The 16,610-nt window shown below is 40.2% G+C and overlaps 1 protein-coding gene across 1 annotated transcript in view; it reads right to left on the reverse strand.

The window, feature by feature from the left end:
- The window catches only part of LOC108247446 (slit homolog 1 protein), a 137,265-nt gene that overhangs the window by 10,277 nt on the left and 110,378 nt on the right, over positions 1-16,610 (reverse strand). Inside the window, exons 34-37 of the mRNA XM_037974921.1 lie at positions 9,780-9,934; positions 9,468-9,679; positions 8,539-8,663; positions 8,157-8,365 (exon numbers count right to left, since the gene is read on the reverse strand). Of these exons, the coding sequence (XP_037830849.1) occupies positions 8,157-8,365; positions 8,539-8,663; positions 9,468-9,679; positions 9,780-9,934 (701 nt within the window). The remainder of the gene's footprint in view (positions 1-8,156; positions 8,366-8,538; positions 8,664-9,467; positions 9,680-9,779; positions 9,935-16,610) is intronic.

A 16,610-nucleotide genomic window follows, 5' to 3' on the forward strand; every position in this document is an offset into this window, starting at 1 on the left:
CTAACGCAACATTTGATAGATCTGGGATTCAAAATAAATATGGAGAAGAGTATCCTAATCCCTACTCAGTCCATTTCCTTCATAGGTCTCTCTCTGGACTCAGTCCAGGCCAGAGTGAGGAGGACAGAGTAAAAACAATAGTGGACTGCCTGTCCATGTTTCACAGAGGACATCTGGTGTCGGTCAGACTCTGCAGAAGGCTTTTAGGCCTGATGGCCTCAGCATTAACAGTGGTCCCACTTGGGCGTCTCCATATGAAAGGAGTCCAACGCTGGGTGGCCTCTCATCAAACGCTGGGTGGCCTCTCATTAGAGGCCAAATCCACAGACTTCTCACAGAGTGAGGGTTTCTGCAGCCTGCAAGGCAGCACTGCGTCTGTGGTGGAACCCCAATGTGCTGACGCAGGGCGTGCCGATGGGAGTGGTGCAGAACAGAAAAGTTGTTACAACAGATGCCTCCCTGACTGGCTGGGGAGGTTTGTGCAAACGAAACACAATGAACAGGTCTTGGGGCCCAAATATGCAGTCAGCCCACATCAACTTCCTAGAGCTGCTGGCTGTTCACTTGACACTGAAACACTTCCTTCCACTCCTGAGAGGTCACCATGTGCTGATCAGAACAGACAACACCACCGTGGTGGCTTATATCAACAGGCAGGGGTGGTTGAGATCATTAAAGCTGCACATGCTTGCTCACAAACTGATCATTTGGAGCAGCAAACACCTCCTGTCCTTGAGAGCAACTCATGTCCCAGGAGTCCTGAACTATGAAGCAGACCTTCTCTCCAGAGGGAACCCACTGTATGCAGAGTGGAAACTTCACCCAGAAGTGACCAGGGTGGTCTGGCAGAGGTACGGACAACCATCCGTGGACCTATTTGCCTTGAGGGAGAACAACCAGTGTCCCCTGTATTTCTCCCTGCACGATCAGAATGTACCGCTGGGGGTGGACGCATTAGCCCACAGGTGGCCTCGGGTTCTGCTCTATGCCTTCCCTCCCATAGCTCTCATTTCACCAATTCTAGCGAGGGTACAAGCAGAAAACCTGACAATGATCCTCATTGCACCCCACTGGCTGTCAAAACACTGGTTAGCAGATATAACGCAGCTCCTCCGGGAGGATCCGTGGCCCCTGCCAGCTTGCAGGGATCTGCTGTCTCAGGCTCGAGGTCAGATCTTTCACCCCCAACCAGAAAGGGTGGCTCTATGGGCCTGCCCCGTGAGTGGTTCAATCTGCAATCTGTAGGGCTCCCACAGAATGTCATTGAGACAATACAGAGTGCTAGAGCTCCTGCAACAAGATCTCTGAATGAGTACAAGTGGTCTATTTTTGAAAAATGGTGTTCTGAAATTCAGGAAATCCCATTTCAGTGTTCTGTGGCTGTGATTTTATCCTTTCTACAGAACCTGATTGATAAGGGGAAGGCTTTTTCCACTATCAAGGTGTACTTGGCTGCGATTTCAGCCTGCCATGTGGGTTTTGAGGGAAAAACTGCAGGCCAGCATCCCTTAGTGGGCCGGTTTATGCGAGGAGCTCGCAGGAAGCTCCCTGTCTCGAGACCCATGGCACCATCATGGGATTTACCCCTGGTGCTGGATGCGCTGGCTGCCTCCCCCTTCGAGCCTCTGGATCGAGTGGAATTAAAATTTGTAACTTTAAAAACAGCACTTCTGTTGGCTTTGGTCTCTACAAAGTGTGTGAGTGAAATACACGCTCTGTCTGTCCACTCATGTTGTACAAAGTTTTCTCCGGACAAAACTAAGGTGGTTTTGCTCCCCAACCCTGCTTTTGAGCCTAAAGTGTTGGGGTCGTATTCACCAATTGAGTTAGTGGCTTTTTATCCCCCTCCTTTCTTCTAACAGGAGGAGGAGAAGCTGCACAACCTTTGCCCTATACGTGCTTTGGATATCTATCTAGATAAAACAAAGCAGGTCAAGAAAAGTGACCAGTTGTTTGTCTCTTGGGCTAAGAACCATTATGGGAAACCAGTGTCCAAACAGCAACTTGCCCACTGGATCACTGCTGCAATTTCTTTAGCCTATACCTCTAAAGGGCCTCAACCTCCAGAGGGGCTGCATGCCCATTCTACAAGGGGCTTAAGCTTTTCATGGGTCTTGCTAAGAGGGGTGTCCCTGCAGGAAATTTGTGCCGCAGCAAGCTGGGCCTCCTCTCACACATTCACAAGCTTGATGTCACAGCATCATCACTGGCTCATTCAGTACTCAATGTAAGCACCAAGCACTAGGAGTACCTGTGGCTGGTAAATAAAATAACAGCTGGCACATAGTGTGTGTTCTCCTGAGCAATACGGGAGTCAGTATTTTTCGTTCCCAATGTGAGACACAAAACGAGTGCTATGAAAGAGAACTTTAGGTTACTTTCGTAACCCCGGTTCTCTAAGTAGCATGAGTGAGTGTCTCACCAGGTCACCCTCCTTGCTCTGACGTTGCGAGGAAGAGGTGAACGTTTTTCAATAAACTCTCAGTGCAGCGTCAGCCCTATTTATAGGGGGAGGGACTCTGCCCTCTCTGACGCTGAGGAGCGTATCTCCAGCCAATCCTGGCTGGCGTAATGTAATAGGAGCTTCTGATGAGGTCACGCCAGGGGCGTTCCCAATGTGAGACACTCACTCATGCTACTCAGAGAACCAGGGATATGAAAGTAACCTAAAGTTCTTGGAGTGAAGGTTTGGCACCAATGAAATTTGTGCCAGGATCTGTCCACAGTTTCTTTGGGTGTCCCCTGAGTGCAGTGAATCTTTGAAAGGCTAGCAGGAACCCCTCAGATGATTGGTCACAGACAATATCAGTATGTAGTGCTCATGATGCCATGCAGCAGAATACAATGCCCCACACTTTAAGCTTGACTCTTTTTCACTTCATCTTTAACCGTGTATGGTCCAAACAGGTCTGCTGTGGTGAATTCAAAGGGATTAGCAGAATTCACCCTTTCTGAAGGTAAGTCACTCATAATTTGTTGACATTCTTTCGCTTTGATTTTCTTGCACATTACACAACTATGAACCACTTTCTTTCCCAGTCTTCGCCCCTTTATTACCCATGCCTTTTGTCTCATCTTGAGAAGTGTTCCAGCAATCCCTTCGTGATTGATGTTGTGGGCTTTTCTGGCAAGTAATCTTGACACCCATGAGTCAAAAGGTAGGATTGGCACAGCCAATTTGTCTTCAGCAAAATTTTGAATTCTTCCTCCGCAAACCAATAACCCACTGGTACACAACCAGTCTGTTGAGAGAAGTCTCTGGGAAGGTTTTTCCCTCCTGAACTGCCAGAAACAGATCTATGAGAGGATTTCTGTGTTCAGCTACATTCAGTGCAGGTATGTTTACTTTTCCAAGTGAGTTCTTTCTATTAAGACAGTTTTCCCTCCTTTTCCATTTTTCTATCCAAGTCTTAGCTGCTCGGCAGATCCAAGCAACCACATTAACAAGTTTTTGTAGGGTGATATCTTTCCAAAGTGACCAACCTGTAGACCTAGCCAATCATCCGATTCCTCCCAGAACCAATAGGATCTTGGACCTGACACTGTTGTGCTGTTAGTGAAGGCTGCAGGGTTCTGTTTTGCTTTGTCTGGCTTCTCGTGGTTGTAGCTGTGAAAGTTTTCCTTTGGAGCTTATTCACATTTTCTCTTGCCTGAGTTGCAACTTCTCCAGGGGATTTTACAGGCCACTCTACCACTGGTAGTTTTAGAAAATCTGGACCATTCTGCCACGCAGAACCTTCATCCAGGTTTTCACTTGTTCCTCCTCGAGTTATAATATCTGCAATATTTGACTCACTAGGAATCCACCACCAATGTTTGGTTGCTGTACTTTTCTGGATTTCACCAACTCGATTAGCAAAAAATGTTTGGTATCCATAGCTGTCCCTTTGGATATCCCTGAGTACTGTCTGACTATCAACTAGATGGAACCAGCGCTCTTCTTGAATCCTAGATTGCTGCTCAAAGTACTTACGGAGACGGGCCGCAAAGACTGCTCCACAGATTTCAGCTTTTACAACTTCTCCTTTTTGGTCAAGCGGGGTTAATTTGCCTTTTGCTTCCACGAAGCGGACCTCAGCTCCATTTGCTGTGTTCCATCTGAGGTACATGACAGCTCCAAAAGGTGTTCTTGCTTCCATCAGAGAAAGTGACAGCTACAGGTTGGCCTTTCCAGCAATTTGGTGTGAGGCTTCTGGTGAACTTAATCTGGTTTAAGTTGGCATATTCCTCAAAGACTTCAATGGCTTCCTCTCCAAGTTTGTCTGAGAGTGGTTTGTCCCAAGTCTCGTGAGTCATCCTTCCTCCATCACTTTCTTGAAATGCTTTTCTTACAAGGATCACCCCTTTCTGCTTTACAGGGCTCACAAGGCCAATTGGGTCATAAAGCCCAGCGACTTGGCTCAATAACTCTCTTCTGCTTAGTGAATTTGGTGTCCCAGCCCTTACCTCATCTCTTGTCAGATCCTTCCCCAACCTCATCTTTTTCTTCTTCTTGAAGAAATTTATTGAGGTTAGAATATACAATTTATCTGCCTCTGCGTCATAACCCACACCAAGAGCTTTATTCTCTCCCTCCCCCATTTGATTTGGGAAGATAAATATTTCACTCTGAGGGCTTTGGTCATTTTGGATATCACTGGTCTTCTTTTGCCTCCCACTTTGCCCTGGCCGCACCCAAGGTTTTAGGTAGAATCCTCCTGCTTCTAATATTTTTTCCACCCCTTGTGTGATCAAACCAAGTTTCTTGAGGCTGTTGTGGGAAGTAAGGATGTCGTCCATATACGTATCCTCCTCCAGGACTCGACACTCTTCCTCCAGGTCAATAAAGGCAGGCAGTTTTGCAGTTTCTCTCATTGCTAATTGTGCAATGCATCCTGCTGGTCTGTCACCGATGTTCACCCTGGTGATTGCAAACTCTTCAATGTCATTTTCAGGATAATCTCTCCAGAGAAACCTGTGCAAATGCATTTCATGGTCCTCCAACCAGACTGAGTTATACATTTTGTTAATGTCTCCTAAAGCTGCAAAAAGTCGACGCCTGAAAGGTAGTAACACAGCCCTTACGGGATTGAGCACATCAGGTCCTTTCAAAAGGATATCATTCATGCTGAGCCCTCTAAATTTTTGACTGCTGTTCCACACCAATCGAGTTGGAGTTGTCGCTGAGAGTGGATTTGGAGCGATCAGATGGCTGACAAACCAGACAGGGCCTTTCCAATCCTCCTTCACTTCCTCAGTAAGCTTAATAGCTGCACGTCATTCCGCCATTTTATTAACTTGTGTGGTATATGCTTTTTTCCATTCCGACTCTCTCTCCAGTCGTCTTTCTGTCCTTAGGAATGTGGCCTGAACAGTTGTACCTCAGACTTGAGAAGGTTGATAGTTGTTGTTGTTCTTGGTTTTACAGGGGATATGAAATGAACTCAGTCAGGTCTGTTGCAGCTGAGATTAGGCAGCAAGCCTCCTCTGACTTTTATACTGTGAGAAGGTTAATAGTCCAAACAGTCTCTATTATTGAAATCCAAAACAGAGCGCTCAGCACTATCCTCTTCGTCCTGGCATGAAAAGAAGAGCAAGCTGATGTTGCTTCACTGGCATTTTGCCAGAAGCAGAATGAGGTGACGCTAAAGTCCCATAAACTCATCCAGCCTATCGGCTTGGTTTTTGTTAAAACAGCTCCTGAGAGGCCAACACACACACAGTTCTTTATCCAAACATCTTCTGGGGTGACTGAAAAACCTAATGAAAAATATAACTTAAAGCTGATCTAAAGTTATGCGTTAACCTATTCACAGATGGTGATCACTTCTGGTAAGCAAAGTAATGTTTTTTTAAACAAAACAGTCCATATGAAAACTTTACCAGTCTCTCGCAGGAGTGAAAACTATGAGTTGCAGGCTGTGCCTACGACAATTGATAAGAAACCTTAAACATACCTCTAGTTGCTATGACAATGAAAGTCATAATGTTACTCGTACTCCCCTTAACATTACGCTACTCAGTTTCAGCACAATCCAGACAGAAGTTTCTGCTTAAGGTGAGACAAATGTATTCTTAATGTCCAGGTGATTTCTGATCAGATATAACTGTTACATTATGCTACAAGAACCAAGATCAGAAGAAATGTTAAAACTGCTGCCAGTGGCTCATAGGCTCACCATTCTTTCATTCTCAAAGAGCCACAACAGAGAAACCTAAGAGCCATATGTGGCCCTAGGGCCATAGGTTGCAGACCCCTAGCCTAAACAGCAATGTTGCTACTGAGAAAGTACCATGCATCACAGCAGGAACAGCACAAGAATAAACTGTACAGGAAGTGTATTCTTTTTTCGCAAAAAGAACTATGCAGGTTCAGCTTATCTGCTTTAATTTTTTTTTGGTGGGGTTGGGGTAAAACTTAGAGGACATTTTCAATAAATGTACTTTTGAGATTCATTCAGTTGTACAGATGCCTGCAGAAACAAACTTTTGTGCAGACTCTTCCCTGTGGGTTTTTCTGTTTTACCAATTACTACTCACCCAACATAACAGGTTACAGAAATCAGAAAGTCTGAAGCCTGCCAAAACAACACAGTAATACCTCATTCTATGTATACTGTAACATCTGTTTGAGTAAATATAACCATTTGTGAAGTTGAAGCAGACCTAAACTGAACAGTAGGATGTATTTTGGATGTACACTAGAGGAAAAAATTTGGACGTGACGAGGAGTCCATTTGTATGTATATTTTACATAAATAAATAAATAAATAAATAAAAGGCCTAGCATTCTTTGAGAGAATGAATATCACCTGTTGCCAGAGTTCATATCAACAAAAGTTTTCTTATATTAAGAATTGAAGAGCTGTTTTGGTCAGACCTTGAAAATAACATTATGTGAGATTGTAAGATTGCAAGATGTCACCCTCAAGAGCATTTGTTATGAATAAGTCTCAACAACTACCACATCAAAGTGTAGCTCACTATCTGTAAAACTAAATGAGTTATAGCTATATTTGTGTTTTGTTAATGTTAACCGGTTGTGGAAACTATGGCATCAAATTTACGCCAAAAGTCCACCACGAGTAGGTATCACGCTCCACGTGTGCATTGAACTTCCCATGCGCGCACAATTTAGTGACCACAAGCACATTGAACGTCCCCCATTCGTACACAATTCAGTGACCGCACAGGAGTAGATCCACGAGCGAGCAGATTGATATATTGAGAGCTGCAACTCATTTGCGTGTTTGTTAAGTTTTGTGAATTGTGTGCGCACGGGATGTTCAATGCGCGAGTGGAGGGTAATACACGCTTGTGGTGGACATTTGGCATAAATAGTAACTATTTTGAAATTTGTAGATTCCAAAAGTTGTACATCCAGTGATTTCTTTCAGAAATTTTTATTAATACCCGTCCAGCAGTTCATGAGATATTTTGCTAACAGACAAAAAGACTCCAACAATGCTTAAGTTTTATGTAAAGATGTTGCACATTGAGTAGCTTTTGGTGTATTTATTGTGAACGACTTTCAGCTATGGTGCACACACCAGATTTTAGCACAATTTCTGCAAAACTGACTAAATAATGACCATTTTTGTGCCGTCTAACATCGGCTTTGGCTGCCACATTAAATTTAATTGGTGCCAAATGTTAATCAGCTGTAGAGGTGCATCTAGTAATTACTTCCTGAAGGTTTCACTGAAATCTGTTCAGTGGTTGATAAGATAATTGGTTAATGGACAGTCAGAGTTTATTTCAAGTAGTTAATTAAAAAATGTTAAACAAAGATTTTGCACAATATGATAGTGCTCAGGGTATGTTTTGGAGCCATGTCTCAGCTAGTACAACAACAATTTCTAGGTCAATTTCTGTAGAATTGACTGAATTATACCAATTTTTGTGTTTTTTAAGGTCAGTTGGCGTAGGAACCATCTTGAATCAGGTTGACCTTAAAAGTTAATTAGTTGTAAATGTATATCCAATGATTACTTTCAGTGGTTCTTTAGATATTTTGCTAACATGACAGACATATAAACACAGGAACAGGCATAAACTAATAATTAAAAAAGTATTACAGCCAAAATATGTCTATGCAAATTTTGTTTCTAAAAATGAATATTGTCTAAACTTTCCAGGACTATTACCTAACCACTCCTTGTTCTGATTCCTCTCACCTATATCACAGCTCTCTCCGGTGTACCCCTGCTCGCAGATACAGTTCTCTCCATCCTCCGTCTTCTGACACTGGCCATGCAGACACGGCAGCCCCAGGCAGGAACCGGCGGGCTCCTCCTGTAGGTTACACAGTGCTCCTCCGTATCCCTCCTCACAATCGCACCTGTAGGTTTGTGCGTCCAACACCACACAAACACCCTTCACACACCTTGAAGGAAAATCAGTGAAAAAAAAAACATGTTGATAAGATTTAACATTAAAGAGGATTTATAAACTCCATACAGACCTTGTTATATTAAAAAGCAAATGAAGAATTACTTTTCAGTGAAGTTCTTGATCAAGATCTAACATTTCTTTAGTGTCAGTATGAACTGCACTCACTTGCTGCCTTTACAAGGGTTGATACCAGTTGCCATGGTGACAACATCCATTCCACTAAGACCTCCTGTGATTGGCTGGTCACAGTGTTGTCCTGTCCAACCTTGCTGGCAGTGACACTGGGGGCCCTGTGAGACAAAAATAATTCACTTTACCCAATTATCTGTAAAATTAAAATGAACAAAAATAAACAAATAAACAAGAATTACAGGCCTTTCATTCCTTGAAGAAATGCATATCACCCACCCTCTTTCATAATAAGATCATCTTATTTTGAGAAGTGACAGCATTGTGCTGTAGCTGTTGTGGTCAAAAATTGAAAAACTGTCATCTGCAATCTCATGCAATATTGTAAGACTTTCAGGGTCAGAGTTTGTGTTGTCGAATACTCTCATCTATAACTACATCAAATTTTAGTTCAATGTTTGTAAAGCTGACTGAATTATAGACATTTTTGTTCTCCCAGGGGAGTTGGCTGTGGTAGCTATCTTGATTAGGTTGGCTCCAAAATTGGAAAAGTTATACATTCAATGATTGGTTTCTGCAAGTTTCATAAAAATTTGTCCAGTAGTTCATCAAACAGATGGAACTAATTGCAAAAAGTTAATGGCTAAATTTTAAGCAAAGACTTTGCACACATTGATATTACTCAGAGTATGTGTTGGGGATCAGTTTCATCTACTAACACAAAAAATGTTAGCTCAATACCTGCAAAACTGAAACAGTTATACTTATTTTACTTATTTTGAAGTTTTTACTTCAAAAATCAATCAGTTGTAGAGGTACATCCATAGATTATTTTCTGTAAGTTTCAATAAAATTTGTCCAGTGGTTCAGGAGATACTTTGCTAACAGACAGACACATACACACCAAATATATTTCATCACAATCAGACCAATGAATCCAGCAGTGTACATTATTCTGTTTGTACCTGTGCAGTGTTGGGTTGGCATATGCCGTGCAGGCAGTAAAGTTTGCGGCAGGGCTGACAGCCTGGAACTACCCCTGGCTTCATATGGCTGCGGGTAAAATCCTGCAACTCATGGTTGATGTAAAGATTCCTGATGCATCCGTGGAAACTGGATGTGTTGAACGTCTGAGAAGAGAGTCCCAGAGAGGACGGAATGACCTTCTCAGGCATACCTGGACAGACAGACAAACTCAACTTCTGTACCAGTAACAGCAGCAACAGAAATGTTTATGTCATACTTCGGGAAACCCCCTCCCCGTCTGTATGTTGTACCTCCCACATAGAGAAGGGCCTCCTTTGTGGCTGATTGGCTGCGACCCAGACTGTCCAGGCTCGTTGGCTCTCCTCCATCCACTGATAGATTTACCATCCGGTCAAAGGTCACCAGCTCGACCGTGTGGAAACGTCCATCATTTACTGTTTCAGCGCTGATCATAGAGGACGTAACACACATTTCAAATAAATAAATAAAAACTAAGCTAAAAAATGATTAGGCACTGCTAATAGAAAGATTTCAGACATTTTGTCAAACACTCGAGTTCTGGTGCAGTGTACACACTAAAATGTTTTCTAAAAACTGACTAAGTTCCATATTTATCAACCTGCAGCTGCTGGCTGGAGTGTGAAGTTATATTTTGTTTTGTCATACAATACAATAGCATTTTAAAACTACCAAACAGGGTTTGTAATATGGTACAAGGGCTGCCACGAATACTTAGCAAAGTCAACATCATGGATTATGAGACCCAATTAACATAAATACTTTTAGTCTGCACAATTTTTATGACTATCTTTTGATGTCTGAAACATATGAACTGAAATAAGTTTTTCTCTCACTGTTAGTCTGCTCTGCATAACAACATCTGAAAAGGAGTCACACAGAGCTTCTGGTGAGCTGCCAGATGAAAAAAAACCAACATAATGAGTTTTTTAAGGTGCTAATCACTCTGTGAAGTTAGACAAGTTGACTGTCTGCTACATTTTCAAGAGAACAAATGTCTGAGGAATCTTTTAGACTATAATCTTGGTTTATCTTTGATTTATTAACACTGTTTCTAACTGCTGTTGTATCCAATTGTGATCCCCTTAGATCTGTTCCCCCACCAACTTCACCACATTTTCTTTTTAACCTCTGTTGTTTTAAACTGTAGTATTTTTAGTAAAATGCTAAAAAAAAGCTTTATTTCTTTTTGTCCAAATCTGGAACTTATTGGAATTCAGTGGAAAAATCTCAGTAGGGAAACATACTCCAATACAACACCTGACCTGTGTTAATTTGTTTGTTTTAGGTAGTTAATTGTGTAGATTTGTAAACAGCCAAATGAAAAAAAAACATTTAATTAGACAACTTCTCATGTAATAGATGAACTTAACAAAGACAATTTATATACAAAAGTATATGTTAAGTTAAAGAAAAACATTTGGCAATTTTAAAATGTTTATTACATTTGAAAAACTTGTGTTACATTTGTTTATTTCCTCTTTCTGAAGGTAAAACCATCTAACTGAATTCCTGCAAAAGAAAGATTTCTCACCCCAATCTGTAGCAGTTTTTACTAACAGTAACCCCACAACTTCCTGAATATTCAGGCTTTGTAATATTTTTAAATACATGAATAATAAGAGCTTTTTTTTTATTTTGCCATGTTGGAGTTGGCACATATATTTTTAACTTTATTTGCAAGTATTTGTTTATGTTTTATTTTGTCGTAAACTATGAATGTCAAAGTTTTTTAAATAAAATGAACTAAAACAAAATTGTTGATCCATCCATCCATCTTCTTTACCCACTTCTCCATTCCGGGTCGCGGGTAGCTGGTGCCTATCTCCAGCAGTCACTGTGAGAGAGGCAGGGGACACCCTGGACAGGTCGCAAGTCCATCGCAGGGCCACATATAGACGAACGAGACAAACAACCATTCACACTGTCACTCACACCGAGGGACAATTTTAGAGTCATCAATGCATGTTTTTTGGTCTGTGGGAGGAAACCGGAGTACCCGGAGTAAACCCACGTGTGCACAGGGAGAACATGTAAACTCCACCCAGAAAGGCCTCAGGCCGGGAAGTGAACCTGCAACCTTCTTGCTGGGAGGCAACAGCTCTAACCACTATGCCACTGTGCCACCCCAAAATTGTTGATAATATTTGTAAATGAAAATTAGTAATTTAGAATAATCAATTAGTCAACTTGAAACACTCAGAGTCCAGACCTCCACCAAGGTCATAGGGCCATTAAAACATTGTAGGAACTGGATCGTGATCAGGATCACCACCAAAATTGGTAGAGGTAATAAATTCACCTGCCACCAGGCCGAGCAGCAGGCGTTGTCATTAGGCTAGGACCAGGATCCAAGGTCCAGCACCAGGCCAAGCCCAGGCTCTGTCATCAGCCACCAAGTTAGTCTACCTGTTACTGCCGGAGCTGTCAGGCTAACAAATTTGATCCATCAGCAGCTCCAGCCTTGGCCCAAACTGACCTTGTGATGTGGCATCAGGGTAGAAAAGTTTGAAATGAGCAACAAAAACTGAATGAGACTGAAAGAACTGAGGAGTTATATAAGATAATATCTGCAAATCAGGATGAGCTAAAGGAGATCTCTTAACTTTATGTCAGAGGAGTGGCTAAGCAGCAATCAAGATTGACTGAATTGATGGATGAGGTTCTGGAACTCAGATTAATAATTAAGGAAGAGGACAACAATTTTAAAGACCTCATGCAACGAGTTGAGGATCTACATCAATGTTCTTGAACGGATAAGTTATTAATAAGCGGACTTGAACCAAAAAATTTCACTTATGCTGGTGCTCCAGCTGGCAGAGTAGATGTGGAAGGCCAGCCAAGTGAGTTACTCTCATTGGAAAATCAGGTGATTCAGTTTTTTGAAAAACATGATATATATATATATATATATATATATATATATATATATATATATATATATATATATATATATATATAGATGCTAATTCAATTTCAACCACTTGAATTCTGTGACAACCCTAAAATTTCCTGAAAATTTTAATAAATTCTATTCATTAGTTTTTTAAGTAGTCTTGCTAACAGACAGATGAATGGACAAACAAACTAACCAACCAACACTCAGAGGTAAATGTGTTAATTAGTTGTGTTTATAGAACAACAGGTTCTTCTTTTGATCAATTTGATAAAAAGTTTTCTATGTAAAAAAACAAAGAGAAGGTGATTTTAGTTTGTGGAGATTTTCACACTGCATTTTTTTTCTTTAATAATGAAGCCAAGTAGAATAAGTAATCCTTACTAGTGACTGAACAGATCAGAGGATTATAAATGGTTTAGTAATGACTGATGTAAGTGATCATTTGCCTATTTTTAAATTTTAAATATGAAAAATAAATTATCATTAAGAAAATATTAGCATGTTCCAAAGCTAATATGAAGAAAACCACAAGAAGGAATCATGGCTTTTAAAGAGAAAAATAAGAAACCATGATTAGCAAGAAGTTAATAGTGATAATGTTAATAATTCATAGTGTGCAATTTTAGATACATTGTCGTTGCCATATAATCAATATTGTCCTCAATTAGAAATCTTAGATAGAAAAAAAGGTTTGGAAATTTATATACCATCACATAATGGAAAAGGACAAAAATTATACAAACTGTATACGCAATTATATGATTGCAGGGAAAAGATTATTACCAACAAGTTTTGCAAAAACACAAAACTAACATAAAAGCTATTTGGTGTGTTATTAATGAGATGGTTAAATACCATTGACTTTTTAAATAGTTTTGAAAAAAGAAAGATAGAAAAGATTGAAGAAATAGTAAATTAGTTCAATAATTGCTTTGTTGACGTCAAAACAAATTTAAGATAAAATATGGATAATGCTGGGCTTCAAGTCTCCAGAATCGATTGGAATTGGCACTAACATTCTGATTTTCCTGGAATCGTTCAAATTTTTTAATTCCTATTCCTAGTTTTGATACCCAGTCTGCCAACTGGAAGAAGCAGCCACTGAACACAAATGAAGAGGAATTCACAGGAAGTGTGTGCACAACCATGGATAGTGTGCAGCAGCGATCAAAAGTCTTAACTTTAAGAAAAGAAAGAACCAGTTGGCTCATTGTAACAGTTGCAATAAGATTATATTGTGCAAATGAGGGTGAACGACCAACATGATTAAACACCTCTGGGTTCACGGTGTAGAAGTAACAGAATGCTCTGTCTGTGTTGCGCTGCGCCGGCCTTTCTCCCTCAGCCTAGCAACGCACTGCAGTCAGAATCAGGTAAGTAAAACAATACAATAAGTCTTAGACCAACATTGAGGCAGCTAACAAGTTATACTCAAGGTAAACTGGTGGGTCAACTCAAATGCAAATACCCAGCTAACCCATGTTTTTTTTCAATAGACAAATGACCTGAAATTGCTCACGTTAGCCAGGCAGTTGACCAGACTTTGGTGACTGGAGAAGCGCATTGCATCGTGTCCAAGTGAAAGATGTTGGTGCAACAAACTGAAGAGTGCCACAGAAAGATTACAGCATATGTTGCCTCTTAAAAGAATTGGAATTGAGAATCATTAGGAACCAGAATCAAAACAAGGAATTGGAATCAGAACCGGAATTGGTCAAATTTAAATGATGTACAACCCCAGATATGGATAAAAGTTTGCTTATAATAATAGAAATGTTATGTTTTTCAGGGGTGTCTTTGAATGTGATGAACTGGACATAATTTGAAAGTAATAAAAGTAATAAAACTCATGGAACTGCAATAACTTAGATATGTCACTCATAAGGAAAGTGATTTTGTGTTAAAAAAATTTATCCTTAGATGTAATAAAATTTTTTTGATCAGATTTATTTTCTTATAAAATGAAGGTGGGTGTCTAAAATGGTTCCTTTTTATAACAATGGCAATAAGCATTTGGTGTCAAACTATAGACCTGTGTCTTTGTTGCATCAGTTTTGTAAGATCCTTGAAAAATTATTGTAAAAACTCCAAGTACAAAGCACACAAAGTGCATGCTCAATTACATTAACGCAAATATATATATATATATATATATATATATATATATAGTCAGTCTTTCTGTCTCTGTTGCATGTGCCCTTTCCCCACACCCCTTCACACACTGATTCACAAAAAGTCCTGAAAATTTTAGGTCATACAAACAGGTTGCCATTACAACAATGTGGCCTGCCTACTCCAATGCTGGATTCAGATTCAGTCTTGATTCAGTAAAGTAAATCATGCAATTAGGATTCTCATCTTGAGATATCCTATTCGTAGAGCAAATCTGTTCTGGCACATGTAGGCAGCCATCTCTATATGGTATGCCTGACATGCCATAACAGGACAAAAAAAAAAAAGAGAGATGCATGATAAGAAAAACCTGCTCATATAAACGTGATGATCATCCAAGCAGCTGATGGTCAGATCTGTTCAGTCTACAAAACTAGGATTTCTTTTATTTTTGAGCCCAGCATTCCATGAAGAACATCGCTGTTGCCTTTCATGCCAATTTTAAACTAAGGGATGGAGCTGTAGCCATTTTGGTCAAACCTTGTAAATGACGTTTCATGTGATCTTATGCAATATTATAAAATCCAGCAAGACCTGTTAGCACTCAGAATATCTATTGAGGGTGTGTCTCAGCTACTACCCCATTTAATTTTAAATTTGATAGAATTATAGTCAATTCTGTGTCTGACTATGTTGATTAGTTATGGCAGCCATCTTGAATAGGAGTGACTTCAGTAATTGATTATTTTGAGAAGCATATTTGATGACTACTTTTTCAGTGAAAGCTGTTCAGTGGTTTACAAGATATTTTGCTAACAACAGTCAAACACACACAGACACACACAGTAAAGATTTAAGAGTCTTAATGTTTTGCATATTAAGCTTAAAAAGCTGGTTAATCTTTCACTTTTTTTCTTTTTTTTTTTTTTTTTTTTACTTTTTTACACTTTCATCCACAGAACAATGACTCTTGACTGTAATTTGGACACTGGCCAGAATACTGGGACCAAATGAATGTTCAAAGTCTTATTGAAAGACAGTCTGACGTGTGAAAGAGCAGCAAATCAAACCATTAAGTCTTGTTATGCTGAGGTATATTATTACCTCCAGGGTTTGAACTACTAGAACTGGTCTGACGTGAATTCATGTATCTGCTTTTGTTTGTGTTACCTGTAAATGGTGGTGGCAGGTTGGTTCCCAGGGTCATAGGTGACCCTAACATGACCCTGATGGAGCTCCACAGCGATTGGCTCATCATCTCCATTATACAGCAGGATGCCATTGTCCTCTGCCGTTGACACCTGAAACACCAAAACAAAACAAACAAATAAAAGGCATTGAAGGCATTGCCTTTCCTATCAGAGTTTTAAATAAATAAGTCTTATGTTAAAAATTACTAAGTTTAGCCATTTTGGGCAAACCTTAAAAATAATACTGTGCACAATCAGGGGTGGAAATTGGCACTTGCCACTGGCCAAATGCAGGTAAATGTTTGAAGTGGAGTAAATTTGAACAACGCACCAGCCACCGTGGCAGATTTGCAATTTGAACAGAAGAATATGCATTCAATTTCTACTCCTGACCTGTATGGCGTTATTTTTGTGCCACCAAGTTGAGCACGTGCAGTGAGCAAGTTGAGTGTGCAGTGCTGTTCTGACAAGCGCTCAACTCTGACAAACTGCTTGCACTCGGCTCCATGTCTGCTCTCGAAACTTAAGTTGTATGTAAATGAACCATCCACCAGCTAATCACAGACAGGCCTTTTTCATTCAATAAAAGCATGCGGGAAATGGCTAAAAGGCAATTCCACAAAATTTTTCACTACCTTGAGCGTCTTTTATCTGTTCTAGTTTAAAAACTAAAGTACTTAGATGCTTAAAACCTGGACTAGATAATTCTGAACTAATAGCAGAATATATAAATCCAAGTTTGTGATTGGTGAAACCTTTATCTGATTTGTGAAACGTCATGAAATGGCCATATTAGCACTTTTTATGCATCTGGACCACATTATAAACACTCCAGCTCCAAAGCTACAGCATCTACTCTTCAAATCTGGACTAGATTATTCTGCAGTAAAAGAATATTTATC

This window comes from Kryptolebias marmoratus, linkage group LG3 (assembly GCF_001649575.2).
Source record: "Kryptolebias marmoratus isolate JLee-2015 linkage group LG3, ASM164957v2, whole genome shotgun sequence".
Classification (NCBI taxonomy): domain Eukaryota; kingdom Metazoa; phylum Chordata; class Actinopteri; order Cyprinodontiformes; family Rivulidae; genus Kryptolebias; species Kryptolebias marmoratus.